At 41.0% G+C, this 20,438-nt stretch overlaps 1 protein-coding gene across 1 annotated transcript in view; it reads left to right on the top strand.

The window, feature by feature from the left end:
- The window catches only part of GALNT10 (polypeptide N-acetylgalactosaminyltransferase 10), a 2,012,282-nt gene extending 2,001,310 nt beyond the window's left edge, over positions 1-10,972 (top strand). Inside the window, exon 12 of the mRNA XM_044069486.1 lies at positions 7,360-10,972. Coding sequence (XP_043925421.1) covers positions 7,360-7,527 — 168 coding nt within the window. The 3' untranslated portion in view covers positions 7,528-10,972. The remainder of the gene's footprint in view (positions 1-7,359) is intronic.
- The last annotated feature ends 9,466 nt before the right edge of the window (positions 10,973-20,438 follow it).

Raw genomic sequence — 20,438 nt, 5'->3', positions numbered from 1 at the left:
GCAGGCACAAGAGCTCATGGCCCTGGCCTCAAGGGTGAGGCCATAGAAGAGGGTAGAGGCCCAAACCCTTCTATATTTCTTGCACCCCATGGAAGCTACCTTCTTCATTGTCCCATTCCAGTATCCACTGAGAGGCCTGCTGTGAGTCAGTATGTCCATGTCAGTCATCACCCACATCATATACATGTTTAAATTATCAATTTATCTCTTTTAACATAGATTTTGCAGATTTTGTGACCTTTCATATTTCAGGGAATGAAACATTGTCTTTCTCAACTTAATATCACAGATGCTTTTTAATGACGTTTACACATGAATGCAACACAGCAAATAACTGCTTATAGAAGATTTCCTTTGTTAAAGGAAGACCCTCCGTTTGTGTGCAGAATGTGTGGAATGCATTACTGTTTCAGAAGAATTATTCCTAGTTGATGGTGCATTATAATAATTAACTTTGGAATGTCATGCTCTGATATGGAAACATTTATGTCAATATTTTTCATAGAAAATATGATTGCATCTTGTTAAAGTGAATAAATTAATATATTTAGTCAAAAAGGTACCCTAAGCTGAAGTGCTTTTCCAGGTGTGATTTGGAGTACAAGGTAGCAACTTGCTTACAAATCACACAGGTTATGTGTATGTAGAGTCTATGGGACTCAAAGAAAAAGGGCTTTCCAGTTTGCAGCTCTTTGCATTAGCCATTGCAAATAATGGCAAAGGAGGACAATGTCAGTGTTAAGTGTTGATAATGTTTGTCATTATCAGCTCCTGAATTCCACTTTGCCAATCACTGATAAGAGGTGAACATGATGCAGCTTCTACTACCTTACAATAATATCACAATCTGTTACCCTGCATGAGTCTGTAATTGCTTATAAAGTACGCTGTACTGCTCTTGTACAATTTATGGGTGTGGGTAGACTTGGACTACGAGACAAAAACTAAGAATCCTCACTGATTTTAATTGGTTGTACCCCTAAATCAGTTGGCCAGAGAATACTCCCATCCTAGATCCTGGAAATGTTAGATATCTGCCTGGGGAAACCCATAAAGCTGGAGTTTGATAAGTGAGACTGGTGCATCATTTAAGTAAAGTGAATAGTCATGAGGAGTTGGGTTACTTTTACAACCTTGGTGCTTGAGTTCAAGATTTGTAACCATATGGTTGTTTGGTTACTATTACCACCTAAGTTGCTGGATCATAGCTTTGAAAGCATGTGGTCATCAGGTTAGTTTTACAATCTAGGTGCTTGAAGCATAGCTTTGTAAGCATGTGATCATCGGGTTAGTTTTGCCACCTAGGTGCATGATTCTTTGCAATATAATGTGTATGTTGAATTACTTTTGCCACTTAGACGCTTAGATCATGGTTTTGTAACCATATGATAGATTACTTTACCCCCAAGATTTTGGGATCCTAACTTTCTAACCATATGGATGTTCTTCATCTCACATTGCTGCAGTCCTTACACTTGGGTAGTCCGCTGTCCTCGGTCGGCCCGAATATCAAAGTATAAGGCTGACGTCGGTCAAGGCGCATTTGACTGACATCAGGACGTCAGGGTACAAATGCGCATGACCAACGTCATATCCTCAGTCTTTTTTGCCGCATGGTCCGATGCAGAAGCAGCATTGCAAGTGCCGGTTGGCGTTCTGAAATTGTTCGATTTCGGAGTTTCAGACCGAGTCAAAGTTGGCTAAGTACCCCGTTGGGGAATATTTTAGTTTTTTCTTGCCTCAGTGGTTTACCGGATGTCAGAAAAAGTGAATAATTGTATTTCTTGTGGGAAACAGATACCGCATAGAGACTATCATACTTTGTGTATTCCTTGTTTAGGGCCTGAGCACGACGTTGTTGGGTGTCGCTCTTGTGCTAGATTCAATAAGCGCACTATAAAGAGAAGATTAGATTGTGCCAGGTTAGTCTTCGGGAAGCGGTGCAATTATAAAATGCCGTCGGATGCTCCGACGCCCGCTTCTTCGAAGAAGCGCAAGGACAAAGCAGTTAAGCCTAGGCTAGAAGAACCGTCCGTACCGGATGCCGGTTCTTTAGAGGTGCCGATGGAGCCGGTGGTTCCACCGGAGGTTTCTTTGGGATCCCAGGGAGAGACTTTGTTATTGCAGGATGTGGCCTCTCAGGAGGCAGGTCAGGCTGATGGGGCTTCTCAGGTTACTATACTCCCCTCCCTGCCTAGGGTGGTTAGGCCCTCTCCTTCTGTTTCCAAGGCTTCTCCCAGAGGCAGGCCAGGTTTAGCTTCAGTTGGTGTCACCCCTAGTTCTTCAGGAACTGTGCCCAAGAAGCATATGCTTAAAATGGCAGAAGATTTGATTACTTTGATTAGGGGTTCTTTGCCCCCTCCTGATAAGAGACCTAGGGTGGAGCCTGAGCTAGGCAGTTTTGAGCAGGCTTCGGATGTTTCAGAGTCTTCGGCTGAAGACTTGCAGGAGTACTCTCCTTATTCTGATTCTGATGTGGATGATTCTACTCCTTCTGCTTCTCCTCCTGAGGATTTTTCTTTTTCAGAAACTCTTCATTCCATGAGGGAGCATTTTAAGTGGGAAGGTCAGGACTTCTCTGACTCCAGGAAAAGGCTTAGGGAATTTTTGTTTTTACCCCAGCATAGGCCTTTGGCTATACCTCCTGTTTTGGATGTAGTGGAAGATGTTTTTACAGAGGCTTCTCTTAATCCTGATTCTTTGCCTCCTGCTCCTGTTAAACCGGATAGGTATTACAGGGTGCCTGAAGCCCATAAGTATCTTTTTAAGAGTCCTAGGGCAGACCCAGAAACTGTTAGCCAGGGGCCTAAAGGTGTTAAGGCTTCTGTTGTCAAGAATCCGGTTCCTGCAGATAAAGAGGCCAGGGCCTTGGATAGATGGGGAAAGAAAGTTTATACTTCTTCCACTCTAGCTATGAGGGCTTTGAATTGCCAGTTTCACATGTTGAAATACCAAAACTATCTACTTTCACAATTGAAGTCTAAGGTTGATGCTCTGGCGGAAGGTATTGATTGTAAAGAGTTGCAAGATTTAGTACATGTTTCTGAACAGGTGGGTAAGCATTCTTTGCAATGTGGTTTTGATGCTGTACAGGCCTCGTCTAGGGTGGCTGCCACTGGGTCAGTTCTTCCCAGGCACGCCTGGCTGAGGGATCAAAATTTATCTGACCATGTTAAAACAAGGATTTTAGATGCTCCTTTACAATCTGATGTGTTGTTTGGTTCTCCTGTTGAGGCAGTTTTAAAGAAAATGGAAGACAAGGCTAAGTCTATGCAGACTGTTAAAGATTTTTTGCAGGTTCAGCCTCCAAAGTTTAGTAGAAATTGGCCTACTAAGGGGTGGACGTATCCTTCTTATGATTCCCAGTCTAGGGGTAGATCTAGACGTGGTAGGGGCAGAGCTCAGGGCTCTTTCAGGCCTAGAACAGGGAGTTCTCCTGCACAGTCTTCGGGTGAGGGCAGGGGTCAGTCCTTTCGTAAACAGACCCAATGACCTACCTTTTCAGCTGCCAGAGCCTTCTCGTCTGGCAGCACCTTTGGGAGGAAGGTTGGCACTTTTCAAAGAAAATTGGACATTAATTACCCAAGACAGATGGGTATTGGATATCATACACCACGGTTACAGGTTTTATTTCCATACCTTGCCTCCTTTCAAAGGCATGCCAGACGTTCCTCCTCAACAAAGAATAGAGGCTCACAAGCAAATTTCTCTGTTACTCCAAATAGGAGCCATACAGCCGGTCCCTATGCCAGAAGTGGGCCTAGGATTTTATTCTCGCCTGTTCCTAGTACCAAAGAAGGGGAACACGTGGAGACCAATTTTGGATTTATCTATCCTCAACACTTATCTGGACATTCCCAAGTTCAAAATGTTGACGTTACAGCAGCTTTTACCTCTGCTGGGCAAAGATCATTGGATGGTAACTTTGGATCTCAAGGAGGCTTACCTTCATGTTCCTATCAGACTAAGTTGCAGGAAGTATCTGCGTTTTTGAGCTGGGACTTCTCACTATCAGTTCTCTGCATTGCCCTTTGGCTTATCTACTGCGCCCAGAGTGTTCACGAAAGTTCTGGCTCCAGTGATAGCTTTCTTCAGGCTAAAAGGAATACAGATCTATCCTTATTTGGACGATTGCCTGATTCTGGCTCAAGGAAGGGACGAGCTTCTTCATCATTTGGAATATGTGATAGCAGTGCTAAGATGCCTGGGGTATTCTGTGAACGAAATAAAGTCCAGTCTAGTACCCTCTCAGGACATGTGCTTTCTGGGTGTAAGACTGAATACAGCATCCCAGATGGCCTTTTGACCCCGGACAAACAAAAGAATCTTTCCCTTTACTTCCATCAACTATCTCATCAGTCCGGGCTGACTGCAAGGACAGTCCTTCAAGCCTTAGGGTTCATGGCATCTTGTATTCTGGTGCTTCCCAATGCCAAACTGCATATGAGGAAGCTACAATGGTATCTCAAAATGTATGGACACAGCACTGCCAGGATCTGGACACTGTCATTCAAATAATACCTTGCATTCAAAAGGAATTTTTGTGGTGGGCTCAGGAATGTCACCTAAACAAGGGACTCTCTGTGACCCGGCCAGAGGCGAGTCAGATTTTAACGACAGATGCCTCAGACAAAGCTTGGGGAGCTCATCTAAATGGAAAGTGGATACAAGACAAGTGGCCTGCCAGACTACAACATCTACATATCAACTTGAAGGAGATGTTAGCAGTCCAGTTTGCATTAATAGCTTTCAAGGATTTACTTCTTCCAGGGCAGGTGTTGATTCTAACAGACAACACAACTGTCATGTGGTACATCAACAAGCAAGGGGGAACACATTCTTATCCTCTATGCAGGCAAGCAATGATTTTGTGGGAGACTGCTCTCAGTATACAGCTCAATCTTCAGGCAAGGTTTCTGCCGGGAGCACAGAACTCCTTAGCAGATGTGTTGAGCAGGCAATTATGGATCCCCACGAGTGGAAATTGGATCCTCATGTATTTCAGAAATTGACAGTGTCATGGGGAACTCCAGGCATAGATCTGTTCGCTTCTCCACTAAACCACCAGCTGCCAAAGTTTTGCACAAAAAGGTTTCATCCCACAGCTTGGAAAGTGGATGCTCTTTCCTTCAATTGGAGCAATCTTCATGTGTATGCCTTTCCGCCTCTGCCTCTCCTCCCAAAGGTACTACTAAAGGCCAGACAAGACAAGCCAAGGATGATTTTGATAGCTCCAGATTGGCCTCGACAGCATTGGTACCCATTACTGAGAAGCCTGGTACGGAAGCCTCCATGGCCTTTGCCTTCGATTCCACACCTGTTGTCTCAGGAGGACAGTCATTTGCTCAATGTCAAGCTTCACTCTCTGCACCTAACAGCCTGGCATATTCTGTTTTGAACCATAGTGGGCCTCCACTTCCACAGCAAGTTTTGAATGTTATTTTGGAAGCTAGAAGGCCTAGTACAAGGAAAGTGTACGCAGATAAATGGAAGAGATTTTTATTTTGGAGTGCAGCAAAGGATTTTGATGTTTCTGAGCCTAATTTAAGTGTGGCTCTTCAATATCTTACTGAGTTACTGGACAAAGGTTTGTCCTTCTCTTCTATTAAGGTTCATGCTGCAGCAATTTCGCTCACTATGATTGTGACCCACCATTGTTTTCTCATCCTTTGTTCAAGCAATTTCTTAGAGGGGCAAAGAATATAAGACCCCCACGAAGAGCTCCTACTCCTGCTTGGGATCTCAATTTTGTGTTGGAGAAACTCACTCTACAACCTTTTGAGCCTGCAGCTACTACTGAATTAAAGTTTTTATCATGGAAGACTGCTTTTTTGTTGGCTATTACCTCTGCAAGAAGGGTTTCTGAGTTGCAGGCCCTTATGGCGGTTGAGCCTTTCTTAATTTTCCATAAGGATAGGGTATCTTTACGTACTAACCCTTCCTTTATGCCTAAAGTGGTTTCTAGTGTAGCTTTAAACCAAACTATTCATTTGCCTACTTTTTATGCAAATCCCCAAAATAAAGGGGAAAAGATTTTGCACACTTTAGATGTACACAGGCAGTTGCGATATTATTTGGACAGAACTAAAGGGTTCAGGCAGTCTCAGCAGTTATTTGTTTCTTTTGCTTTGAGTTCTCAGGGCAAGCCTGTGTCAAAACAAACTATTTCTAAGTGGATTGGGTTTTGCATTGCTTTCTGTTATTCCCATCATGGCAAGGAGATTCCAGCTGGGATTAGGCCTCATTCCACTAGGGCTACTGCCACTTGACAGCTTTTTTGAGGGGGGTGGCAACTAAGGATATTTTGGAGGCAGCTACTTGGAGTTCAGTGCATACCTTTTCTAGGCATTATCACCTTCCACTTTACTCTAAATCTAGGGCTGGTTTTGCCACTGCTGTTTTGCAGGGCATTTTGACAGCTCCTGCTTCCTTATAGTTTGGCCATCCTCCCTTACCTCTGCTTTGGGATTCTACCCAAGTGTAAGGACTGCAGCAATGTGAGATGAAGAACATAGTACAGTTTTGTACCTACCATAAATGTAGATGTTCGAAGATCCACATTGCTGCAGTCCAATTTACCCTCCCTCCTTCCCCTCTGTAGTTAGAGGCGGTTGTGTGGGTTGGGTTGTCAATATGAGGTATATTGTATATATTGTATATATTGTACATATTTTTAGTACTAGGATGGTTGGTTGTTTGTTTGCTGTCTTTTGGTTTTGACCTTTATTTTTAGGGTCTTCTGACATCTGGGGCAAGAAAAGACTGAGGATATGACGTCGGTCATGCGCATTTGTACCCTGACGTCCTGATGTCAGTCAAATGCGCCTTGACCGACGTCAGCCTTATACTTTGATATTCGGGCCGACCAAGGACAGCGGACTACCCAAGTGTAAGGACTGCAGCAATGTGGATCTTCGAACATCTACATTTATGGTAGGTACAAAACTGTACTTTATTAAATTGCTATACCATAAGTGCTTGGATCCCTGCTTTGTAATGATGCATCTGCGGGGTTAAGTAATCCGCAAGTTGTGTTTCATCATAGTGTAGATGCTTATCAAGCATGTTCCACAGATCTCAAGCAGCTGAATAGGGTCACTCAATCTGATGTACATAAGAGTTTTGTCATTTCAACCTTACCTCGAATCAGAGGAACAGACATCCTTAAAAATGTACCAGATCTTTTACAAAATGCCAGCATAATCCAAATAGAAGAGGCCAGTTTCATAAACAGCCAAGAGCAGTAAATTCTTGTCTTTTTAGAATTCTGTTGTGGATTCTACAGCACCAAGTGTAAGTAAATTCTTGGTTTGTTTTATGTCGACTGCCTGATTCTAACTTGTCTTATTTTTTTTTCAGGACAGAAGTTTATACCATCCTACCAGTAACAGTTGTATGGACTATGGTACAGCAGACAGGAAGATTTTTATGAACATTTGTAACCCATTGTCACAAACACAACAGTGGATATTTGAGCATACAAACTCCACAGTTTTATTGAAATTTAACAAAAATACTGACTTGTAGAGATTACAGACACAGAGACTTTATATTTGCAATTATATTTTTTATTGCTGGGGTAGAAAGAAGGTGGTATTTTTTAAAAAAGAAAATTCAAGTTTTTTAATGTAATTAAGAGTAAAAAAGAAATAATCTCAGGAGAGGGTGACGACTATCAGAAACATTATCTTTAAGATGCTGTATCTCTGATTCTGTACTGAATGTTACTGAAATTTTAGCTAAATCAGATATTTATGCATTTTAAAAGTGCCATTACAGCATAGCTTCTAATCTGTGCTGTTTCTTATTGCATCACATCCTGATAGTCATTTGTGTCTGGCACTTTGGTGCAGAGGTTAAAGAGCGTGCTACTAGACACAACCTGCAGCAGTCCTGGGTTTGATTCCTATAGTCTCTATTTGTCTCTGTGTGGCTCTATATAAGTCATTCAGCAGACATAGCTGTTGGGTCAACCTTGAAAAAGGGACTGTGTATCCAGTGGGTTTACCCACGTAACAAATAGAATTATTATTGTCAGAATGATAAAAAGTGACCATGCAACGCATGTATACACACTCACAATTTGGGCTGGAACTGAATTCTACTTCACAAATAATGCCTTCTGTTTCAGACACATCTTGGTGACTATTGAATTCTAAGGTTTAAAGTTCTAGTTCATGTAATTTTGAAGATTTTCATTGTGTTTTATGTGTACTCACACATGTACATATAACTGCAGAGGAGAAGATTTGAATTGCAAGGTCCACTGAAACAAATCTTCAGATGAAGTCGTGATTTCTTGAGGTGAAAATCTTCAGAAAAATTAAAAGCATTTTTGCTTAAATCGAGGATTTCAAACTTTGTTGTATATAGTTCCATGTATTTATTGAGTTGTATCCTGTTTTGAAGGTGCTAATCAGTAGCAGGTTGTCTGTATATGTTTCACTTTAATGGGCAGAACATAGTCAAGTAGAGATTGATGGATAACTCGTGGCTACCTTTTTCCTTCCTTGTTATGGTACTTTTTATTTTGTAACCACAGCCTAATATACCGGGGGGGGGGGCTAAGCTCTAAAATCGGCTCTTATTGTTTTTGAATGCACTTCACAGGTTTCTAAATTGAAGCTGACTTCTCCACCATCATTCAGGCAAACCTGTCTTATACAGAGATCAGTTATCACAGCAAGAACCAACATATACTGACATTGGATTATTAGTGGAAGATGTGGGAAAAATTAGCTGATGTAGATATGATTTTTGTTTTTTTGTTTGTTTTGTTTATGCATAGTTTTAAATTTGATGAGATATGTTTACAACTGCAGTTTGACACTTCTTACAAATGTTGAGTTTCATGTCTGAGTCAGATGTAGCATTGTGTATTAAAATATGTCTGTAATTAATATAATTTTTTTTCCAGCAGTCCTTTTGAAGCCAGGCTGATTTTGACAATTTGTGTAATTTTATTTTATCTTCAGAGCTGTCTAGATCCTTAATTATGTGTATGTTTAAATTTAAGTATGGTAATTAGTTGCAGGTTGGTTTTAGACTGTGAGGGTCCAAACCTTAAAGTCTTTTCAACACAAAGGTATACACATTGAAATAAATAATTTACATTCTAGGTTTAACATTTGTACATTTTATTGTAGTTTATTTTTCAGATTTATCCTGGATTCAGTTGTCAAGCTCAGTGCTGGGGGAGGGGGGGATAGGGGGATTTGGGTATGCTCACAATGAGAGAAAGATTGAGTGGCAGCAGTTTTCTCTCGTATTTTTTTTTCTTTCACCCCAGTAATCCCTTGATGAAGGCCAGGAGAGCTTTAGGTTAATGGGGCAGATTAAATGGATATGACCATTGAGGGGCACCTATGTGGTTTGTGGACACATGCAAACTGCATTAACATCAGTGCATATTATGTGTGGGGGGAAAGGGTAAAATGTAGGTCTTAAGGTAGAAAAGTTCCTCCTGCTACCAGGATGGTACTTTATCTGGATGCTCCTATGCTTATTTCCACATTTCCCACCTGAATTACATGTTGTTGTGCCCCCATAAATGGATCCCTTGTCCCGGGAGGTAAGGTTTTACTTAATTTGGATGGAATTCTTAAATGGAGAAGGTAGACTAGACATTAGAACACTGCTGATGGTTAATAACTGAAAAGCAAAATTGCACTTACAAATGTTCATATTTATCTTGCACTTTTATGTTGATATATATAGTTCATTTTCTTAATATGGAAATAACTGCATTAATATTACAGATGGTCTGGAGTCTCTGTAGGTGTATTATTGGCCCTAACAGTCCAATCACTTTTCCAGCTGAATTATACTGCATAAGTAAAAAGGGCTAAGTTTTTGTTAAGGCATATAATATCCACTGCTATGAGGAAACAATTAGAGAAAGTTTACCAGGTGGCATTAAGCTGCTCTAGTTCTTGAAATTCCTTTGCACTGAAGTAGAAAGAGGTGCAGCATCCTAAACGATAATGTACATTTTTGAATTCCTAAACTTGAAACAGTTCTTAGTGCCTTGCTGGACAAGAATTAAAAAAGTGGAGATATTTTAACTAACATGTAATTACTGTTTAATTGTTTGTTTTTCTATGATGCATTACAGATTGTTCCTAATGTGTTAATTGTAAACACTCCAGTGTTAGGAATCAGACTTTGAATTCATGAAGCTGGGTTGTTGTATTTTCATTAAATGGCTTCAGTCAACACTGAACAAGCAGCAGTGAGAATTCTCATCATGTTAAACACAGAAGGAGCTATAAGTGGTAACCTCTTCCTCCGAACCAGTACTTCTGCAAAACATGCCATTCTACCTAGAGAAGAAGGTTTTCCACTGAACTTTTAGTCCTTAATTTTACAGTACTTTGGACAACATTCAGGTTTCTGCCCTATAACACTCTTCTGTTGCTAGATGACTTGTTTGTGGAAAAGATTTTTAGATGATCTCATTAATAAGCTGTAATAAATCATCAGGCTGTACTGTTGTTCTGATCATGCCATGCTGATTAAGAAATGTGTTTGGTCAATCCCAAATATGTGGACAAAGCTGTGTGATAATCATCAAAATGTATATTAACAGCCATGCTTGATCCTGTTTACTTTTCTTTTTTAATGGGAATAATGTTTTTTATTCCACTGATCATGTTTTTTTTTTTTTTTAAATTGGGAGTTATGTTTGTTTGTTTATTTATTCTATGTATCATCTTGGGGCACTGTTATAATCTGATCCAGAATTTCTTCCATAATGTCACAAAAATGCTTAGTGGTCATCATCTGAGTTTACAATTTCAAGAACAATCATCCCACTGAATTACTCTCACCAAAGTGAGATGTGAATGTACAGCTTTCCAATTGATAACACATTCTAATGTTTTGCAGATTGTAGCAGTTTCTTCATTCATGCTGCACCATAAATCCCAAATTGTATAACAGTCCTTGGGTCCATTAAATATTACATATTAAATTTCCTGTGTGTTGTTCCAGTTACTGGTGAAGGGTACTGCTGCATTCTCAGTAAGACACGGTTAATCCCCCCCAATTTTTTTTTTGTAAAAGACCTTGTCTTGTACAGTGATATCAGAAGTCCTATGTAATATGTATAGTAGCTTGGTTTCTTGCCTCTAGGCAGCAGAAAAAAAAATCACACACTGCAGTACTTTGAAAATGCTTTACAATTTTTTTTTTTCTGTAGCAGTTTTTCTCCTTGCATCCTGGTTTGTGATTTTTCTGCCACATTTCATTGGTAGTAGTTACTTTTATTTGCTTAAAAAATATCACAGTCCAATCCCAGTTTATGTGCACATCACTAATGTGCTGTTTCTGTGATTGCACACATTTCAGAATGTAACCCGTCTGTTTTTCTATCTACAGCAGTTTGGTGCTTCATAAAGGTTTGTCACAGTTTTTGTCCTAATACTTCATAAGGAGGCATTTAACATTAAGGAAATAGTTGGCATAATGGTTAAGATGTTTACCTTACAAATACAAGGTGCAGGGTTTGATTCTCACATGGGTTAATTGGCTAGAGTTAAAATGACCCACAAGGCAGTTAGCCTAGTACTAATCTATGAACGTAATCTATGAAGATGAGCAGTACTTGATCACCATACATATAATGTAGTAGTGCCAGTAAACAATTTAAAGGTGCCACTACTCACAGAATGTGAAAAAAATGTAGGCAGTTGCATTTAGTTTGAGTTAACTTTTGGAGCAGTAATTACTGCTGCGTTGCTAGATACTCAGGAAAGCTTTTAAACTGCTTGCTTATAACCAGGGACAACCTGCTCAGAGTGACATACATACCTCTCAACTGCCCCTAATTTTGGAGAGAATACCTGATTTTTTCTTCATATTTTTGCCCTGTGCCTTGTAAAACTTTTGATTATCTGGTAATTCACTTAGGATTACAATCAGTCAGTCAGTAATGCTAGACATTTGAGTTTCTTACTTTTTATTGTTCAGAAATATATTTTGATGCAAAACATATGTTGCTCTATCAACTTTTTATTGAATTAGCGTAATATGTAAAACTTGTCCATGATTTTGAGCCTTTGTGTGCACTGCATCTTTTATCTTTAGTTACTGGGGTGCCACAACCTAAAATATATATATATAAAAATGCAGTTACAGAACAGCAAGTGATTCCTGGTGAATTAAAATAATAACGTTTTATTGTTACAATTTCTCAAAAAATAGGGCGGCCGCGGTGGTGAAGCGGTTAGTGTTGCTGCCTCACAGCAAGAGGTTCTCCGGTTCGATCCTCAGCTGGGGTGCTTTCTGTGCGGAGTCTGTATGTCCTCCCTGTAGTTGCGTGGTTTTCTTCCGGGTACTCTGGTTTCCTCCCACATCCCAAAGACATGCTGTAGGTGGATTGGATACTCTAAATTGGCCCTAGGCATGAGTGCATGCTTGTGTGTGCCTTCTGTGGAAGGTTGGGCACCAGGCTGGCAACTCAACACCATAAAACTCCGCTGCCAATCATGAGCAGACAGGTGATCTGCTGTGGCGACCCCTAACCAGGAAAAGCCAAAAGAAGAAGAAGTTACAATTTCTAAAAAATAATTAAAACAAATGGCAAGAGTTAAAAACAGACTTTCTCTGTGATATAAATAAACTCTGCAGAAAAGATAATGTTACAGGAACCTATAAAATGAGGCTCCACTATTGCATTATTGAATAAAGAAAGGTACTAAATTCCACTGGGTCAGCACAAGCTAGATAGATTGTGTACTAATGGCCTTCATCTTTGCCCTGGAAATAACCAGCCGCCTGTCTTGCCTGGGAATATAACAATAGAAGCTTCTTCATTTAGACAGGATACAGCTTGTGTAAAGCCCAGAACTTTAAAACAATGACTGTAACAACTGGCTTAGCTGTGGCCAGCAACCAGTGCAAATCACACAACACTGGCATATTATGACTGGAATGAGGATTACTAGACAAAATCGTGCCTTTGGAATTTTACATACCTTGCCATTAGGCAAGGTCACCACCATCTGTATACCAAGGAAAATTGGTTTGTAGTGGTTGAAATGGGGAAAAAGGTGCATGGAACACTGCTGCACGAGTCCAAGAATGGTATAAGGTGCTTGATCTGATCAACATTCTTCATGTAATAACATTTCTTGATAACAGCCACCTCCTGTTCCTTAAGTTTCAGCATATTGTCAAGAATCATGCTCTGATGTTGCACACAAGACATTAACTCTGTTGTATTTTTCCATAAACTATAAGAGGTGAAAAGAATAAAACCTGAGACAAATGAGTGGTGGCATGCACCAGTATCACTTCCGTCTTTGGTAGGCTGAGTTTCAGTAGTTATTATTACTATCCATTTGATGAGGTATTGTGTCCAGGCAGTTATTCCAGGGTAATGAGAGCAGATGCATGCTTCGATATAAGGAGAAGTAGAGCTGAGTATCAATATAGTACTGGCATCATGTAATTCTACCCCTGAATAACCTCTCTATTAGTAGCAGCAGATACACTGTGAAAAAGAAGGGAGCCAAGATTGAATCTGTAGTTAAATAAGAACTGTTGACTAAAAAGTTATAGGGTGATTATAACTGTCAGATGTCTGCCAGTCTGGGAGACTATCCTCAGTGTTTTGTGTAAGTCAGCTTAGGATGTAGACATTTGAGTTTTGTGACATTATCTTTTGAATTCATGAATCTATGGTGTAAACACAACTATACAACTAAACTAAATAAAAAAAGTCAGTGGAATCACAACATTAATAAAAATGCAATGTAGCAGAAAAGCAGGTAATATTTATCTTTTAAAAATACTGTAGTCATAGAAACGTCTAGAGTAAACAAAATGCAGAAGCTGTTTACTTTTCTTAAGTCTAGCAGGTCTAACTAATATTGTATACTTTAATTGCATCAGAAAATGAAAACAAAACTGATGAAAACATTATATTAACAGTAAACAAAGTGATTATGCAGCCAGAGTATATAGCAAATATGATTGCAGAAAAGCATGCAGTATTTCCAATATTCAAAGAAGTAAGAGTACAGTTATGCAACTTAAGGCCTCAATTAATGCAAAGTAGCAGTTCATGCCAAAATGCCGAAACATAGTAATTTGCCAAAACACATGCAGTCACCTTGCTTTATTTATGCTCAACATGCCCTTTTCTGCCTCTTCTGTTATATTTGTTTTGCTCATTTAATCTCGTTTTATCAAAATACCCTTGTTTCAAACCTTTCTTTCTCATTTGCTTAATAAATGTTTCTGTGCTATTCGTTTGCTTAGTAATACATTTTGTGCCCTTTTAATGCTCTGTTTTATCTCTTTTAATTAAATAAATATTTTGTGCGTATTCTCTTTACCTTTAGCGTGCCCTTTTTTTCTCAGTTCACTTAGTTTGCTTTCATCATTACCTCTGCACCTTGTGGCTTTGAATAGTAGCCTTTACAATCCCAGTTCTGGCACCATGTTGCTCACCAGGTCAGGAAGAAACAGTTGAACGTTGTGGGTTCTTGTTCAAGCAGCTTTATTGGATACAAACATATTGTAAACTAGGTTAAGTAACTTTAACTTATAAACAAACTAGCCATCATGCACATAGATGTTAACACTCTGCACCTTCAAAATGGCACTGAAGATGACACTTGCTAGGAATTTATATGCACACACAGACTTAGAAAAGCTTCTTAAATGTATAGCACACTTGTTATGCTATACCTAGATACATAACTGCTGCCACAAGCAAAATTAAAAGATTTACATTCCATTATACCAGATTGCATATCAGATGGTTTCCTAAACAAAGTTTGGGAAAAAACTAAATCTCTGTAATCATGTTAAACAAGAAGTTAGAACTTGGACACAATCTACGACTATGAGCTGCACTTGTACCAGTTCACGGAGAAGGGGTGAGATTAAACCATGATTGTTTTAGACTCTGATTTAATCTGACCAGTCTTCTGTATACACTCATAGACAGTCATAATAGCAGTTATCCAGAAATGGTACAGAAGATGTAATTCTGTTAGATATGGAGTGGTATGAGTTTATTAAGGGGAGAGTTGCCTTTTGATTCCTTTGTTCTTCGAATTGAACTTGATGAAGGGCTACCAGTGCATACTGCTTATCTTGCCTTTACCAAGGCTTTTGCAGTATTCTGCATAAGGTAATAATTGATAGAGTAGAAGCATTAAATATCAGTCCATATGTAATTCAGTAAGCAACAAATAAGGGTGGAGTAGTGTGCCGATCTGTCACACAAGGATTACTGATGGTGTTTCACAGTGCTGTTTATTGAGGTCATTTCATTCTGGGCTCTTCTGAGATATAAAGACTGAAAATTGGTCTTGGGTATACATGCATTATTATAATTGCAAACTGGATAGTATAATTACTTAAATAAAGATGCAAAATGTCTATAAAAACATGCCTATTGCAGTAATAACATCACATTTAATGTTAACAAGTGTAACATCATTAAACTTGGAAAAAGGACATAAATTATGATTACAAAGTAAATGATCAAATAGAAAAAAAACATTATTCTAATTTCTAGGGACAGTGGCAAACAGCAACTTAAAATTTGAACAGTGTGTGCCTGTTAATGTTAGAAAAAAAGAAGTTATGTACCTACCATAATGTTCCATGTTAGTTGTCCTTCATCTCGCCTTCCTTTTTGCTGTATGGGTTCAGAGCCGATCCTCGGCTCCGACTCGGCCACTTACTATAGCTTGAGAGCTCTTTACTGGCTCAAGGCTACCCCTTATCCCAGAATGCCCAGCGCCAGCTACCCAGATCTCATTTGAGATAGCTCACACTAGACATAATTATAGACGATAATCCATTAATAAACCTGGATATACAGTTAATTGTCATGGTTTGATTGAGAAGCAACTAATAACAAAACAAATTAGCCAGTAAAACCATTGAGAAACTCTTCTCAATCCTCGAGGAAGGGGGAAGGAGGGAGGGACGCAAGAAGGAAGGCGAGATGGACAACTAACATGGAACGTTATGGTAGGTACATAACTTCTTTATGTTAAGTTGTCCAATCTCGCCTTCATTCTTGCTGGATGGGACAGCGTCCCTAGCACCTCAATCCTGGGTGGCTCATTGGAACAGACTCTTCAGAACCATTGAACCAAAGGAAGCTCTGCCCCAGGAGACCACATCTACTTTGTAATGAGAAATGAATGTATGAGGATCTGCCCAAGTAGCTGCTGCACAAATTGAATCTATGGGCAATCTAGATTGAAATGTTACCGAAGTAGCTACTGACCTGTTTGAATGACCTTTGGGTTTTGTTGGAAGATCTTTTTGTCGCAAGTAGTAGGTATGGACTATGGTGTCCGATAACCATTTTGACAATGTTATCTTAGAAACTGGAAGGCCTTGTTTGTTGTTAGCAAATGAAAGGAACAACTGATCTGATTTTCTCATTTCTTTAGTTCTATGAAGATAGAAACACAGTTGTCTATGCACATCCATTTGGTGTAATCTGTATTCTGCCTTGTTGGAATGATTAGGGAAAAAGACAGGGAGTTCAATGGATTGATTCAAATTGTGGTCTGAACAAACTTTAGATAGAAAAGATGGGTTAGTTCTCAGGGAAACCCTGTCTTTGTGTAAAGCTAAGTATGGGGGGCGAACACATAGTGCATGAAGTTCTGAAACACGTCTGTCAGAAGTAATAGCATCTAAGAAAAGAGTTCTCCAAGAGAGAAATTTCAAAGAACATGATGCTGCTGGTTCAAAGGTTGTCAGTATCAAGGAGGCAAGAACCAAATTGAGATCCCAAGGTGAAGTGGCTCTTTCACTGGGGGGTCTAAGTAGAGATGTACCTCTCATGAAGGCCTTACAGAGTTTGTGAGACATTATGCTGGAGTTAGAAACTGACATGAAAATTTGAACTGGCAGCCAGTTGTACTCTGATGGTAGCAGCCGCTGCACCAGAATGAAACAGTTCTGCTAGGAAGTCCAAAATCTCATGTACAGGAGCTGTAAAAGGATCTAATTTCCTGGACTCTGCCCGACTGATACTTAAGATTCTCTTAATCTTTTCCATTTGCTAGCATACACTTTCCTTGTATTTGTCTTATAGGAGGAAACAATAATATCACGCACTGCTGGGGAATATTGGGGAGCCTTGCTAGGATTGGAATTGGAGTAACTGAGCTGTGAGCTTGAGAGATTGGAGGGATTGGTGTAGCCCACCTGATTGATGAATCAAGAGGTCCTGTACTGGGTCCAGAATCCAAGGCTGGGCTAGAAGGTGGGGGTGAATGAATGGAAACCAAATCTGTCAAGGCCAATAGGGGACAACGAGGATCATTTTGCAACCCAAAGATTTTGCTTTCTGAATGACTTTTGGAATTATGGGGAAGGGGGAAATGCATATATGAGTCCCTGAGGCCAATCGTGGACTAGAGCGTCTCTGGGTGTCTGACTTGGAGGAAGAACAAGGGAGAAGTAGCTGCTGCATTTGTTGTTGAGGGGAGAGGCAAAGAGATCGCAGCAAGGCTGGCCCCATTTGCCGAAAATAAGATCCACAATTTCCTGTTTCAGAGACCACTCATGAGGCATGAGGATAGCCCGGCTGAGCCTGTCCACTATTACGTTGGATGTCCCAGGGATATGCATTGCTATCAGAAAATGTTGGGAGGAAATCGCCCATTGCCACAGTCTGAGGGCCTGTCGGCACAAGGGGTAAGACCTAGTTCCGCCCTGTTTGTTGATGTACCAAACCACTGACATATTGTCTGTCTGTATTGCAATAGTCCTGGCAGGGAGAGAGTCTTGAAGAGCTTGCAACGCTAGGAGCACCGCTCTCATCTTGAGGACGTTGATGTGCAAGTGATACTCGTGAGGTTGCCAAGTGCCTTGGACTGTCTTCCCTAGATAATGCCCCCCACCCTATCAGGGAAGCATCCATGGTCTCTGTGGCAACCAGATGGGGTTACATGAAAGGTCTGCCCTGAGAAACAAGTCGGGAGACCATCCACCAGGAAAGGTGTCTTTTGCAAGATTCCATAATTAGCTTCATGTGAGACATGGGTAATTCCTGGAAGGACCATTGTGTGAAAAGAAGCCACTGAAGGATTCTCATGTGAAAGCATGCTAAGGGGACTAGAAGAATGGCTGCTGCCATGGACCCTAGAACTTGAAGAACATATTTGACTTGAATTCGTTTGCTTCTCAGGAGAAGTGACACCTGTTTTCAAATAACAGAAACTCTTTCCTGAGGCAATTTTACAATCATTTTTCTTGTGTTTGGCTCTGCTGCTATGTATGTAATAGACTGGCATGGCAACAAGGCAGATTTTTTGAAGTTTATTGTGATGCCTAGTTCAGCACAGGATGTGATGGTGTAATCTCATGTCTCTATAAGTTGTTGCCTGGTGGTAGCAGTGAGGAGCCAGTCATCCAGATAAGGAAACACCTGGAATCCTTGACATCTAAGGTGAGCTGTGACTACTGCCATGCATGGCTGTGACCACTGCCATGCATTTGGTGATCACCCTGGGGGCTGTGGTGAGACCAAAGACCAGAGCACTGAATTGGTAATGACTGGCCCCTAGCCAGAAGCGTAGAAATCTCCTGGACTGTCTGTCCATTTTTATGTGAGAGTACATGTCCCGAAGATCTCTGGAGCACATCCAATTGTTCTGACCCAAAAAGGGGAGAATGGACTGCAGTATTACCATCTGGAACTTTTCTTTTTGTACAGATTTGTTTAACCTGCTGAGATCCAGAATTGGTCTTCAGTCCCCTGTCTTTTTGGGCACTAAAAAGAATCTTGAGTAAGTTCCGGATCATACTTGGTCTGTGGGGACTTCCTGGATGGCTCTTTTTTCTAGCAGTCTTGAAACTTCTGTGACTGCCAGATCCCTTAGATTGGGTGGAACATCTGGGATGGATTTTTTTTTAAACAAAAGGGGGTTGATGAAAAGGAATTTTGTAACCTCCGGATATAATGGCTAGTACCCATTTGTCTTTTGTAATATTTTGCCAGGTGGTTGGATACAATGAAAGCCTTTCCCCAACTGCCTCCAGAGTTGAGCAGTCGGGCATCCCTTCAGGGATGTTGATAGGGATTGGAAGAGAATGTATCTCTGTCACCCTGATTTTGCGGACCCCCTCTGCCATGAGAGTGGCGTCTGCCATTGGTATTATTTCCCCCTCTGCCCCTGGAGGAAAATTCACCACATGCATCAGGCCAAGGGGCCTGGGATTTTCAAAACCACATCTTTCCACCCTTCTGACCTTTAGGGTATGGTCTGGTAGGAGTGTAAAGACGGACTCCGACATCAGAGCGCGGCTTGCCTTCCTGCTGGCACCTGATAAGTGTGTCTTTCACCTGAGGCCCAAAAAGAGAGGAGCCATCAAAGGGGGTATTGGTGAAGGTCACTCTGAAAGGTTCCACAAACTGACACAGCCGCAGCCAAGAATGTCTCCTAAGAGCTAGTCCTGTTCATGCAGCTCTACTCACTCCATCGGCTGCATATGAAATAAGTCTCATGGAGGAGTTGACTATTGAATTAAGAGTCTCAAGCTGGGTAACTGCCTTGGTTGAAGCTCCCTCAGCTGTGGGATCTTGTAAGGTATCTCCAAGCTCTTTTAGGAGATCCCTCTGAAGCCTAGTAAAATGTGAAAGATAGTTTAGGGACCTAAGGGAGAAGGTCGCTGATGAAAATATTTGCTTCCCATATCTGTCCATCATGCGAGAATCTTTATTCGGTGGATGGACAGATGAGGAGGTTTCAGCTAACTCTCTCTTTGTGGCTGCTGCTACCACCATGGTATCAACTGGGACACCTTTACTTAAGAATTGTTTGTCTTGGGGAGCTGTGATGAATTTATTGGGTCTCCTCGAGACAGGTTCCATGGAATCTGGAGCTGACCAAGCCTTTCGGGACACTACAGACATGAGTGGATCAAAAGGCGGAGACACCCAGGAGGTGGAAGGTCGGCAACCAAATGCGTCCAGGTATACAGACTCATCCTCGGAGGGGGCTAGGAAGTCCAGCTGTGCCTCTGCCTGAGAATCTCAAGGATGTCCAAAAAAGAACCATCTTCAGAGGGGGACCCCTCCAATTCATCCAGGTCTGTATCTGAGGTGACAGACTCAGGGGAGTCTTGGTGCTTCCTCTTGCACTTTTTCTTCCAGAAAGCATGCTCAAAATGCTCTGGGGAGGGTTTGGATGAAGAGGGTTCACCCAATGGGGTGTCCTGGGGCATAGGTTCCCTACGCTTTTGGGCTGGAGGAGGAGCAGAGGTTGTCATAGGAACCGAGGGGGATGGAGCCGATAGAACAATAGTGGAGCAGTCTGTGGGGACAGCACTCTCCGTATGACCTCGAAGGTGTCTTAGTCTAGACACAAGGAGGGCTCCAGCTCCGAAGAGACAGGAATACCACCCTGTGCTGAGGGCGACGGCTCCAAGGCTGATGTGGGAGCCGA

This window comes from Protopterus annectens, chromosome 4.part0 (assembly GCF_019279795.1).
Source record: "Protopterus annectens isolate FY-2018-M chromosome 4.part0, PAN1.0, whole genome shotgun sequence".
Taxonomy (NCBI): domain Eukaryota; kingdom Metazoa; phylum Chordata; order Ceratodontiformes; family Protopteridae; genus Protopterus; species Protopterus annectens.
Note: the sequence above shows the minus strand (reverse complement) of the source record. Positions and strands in the feature narration are given on the sequence as shown.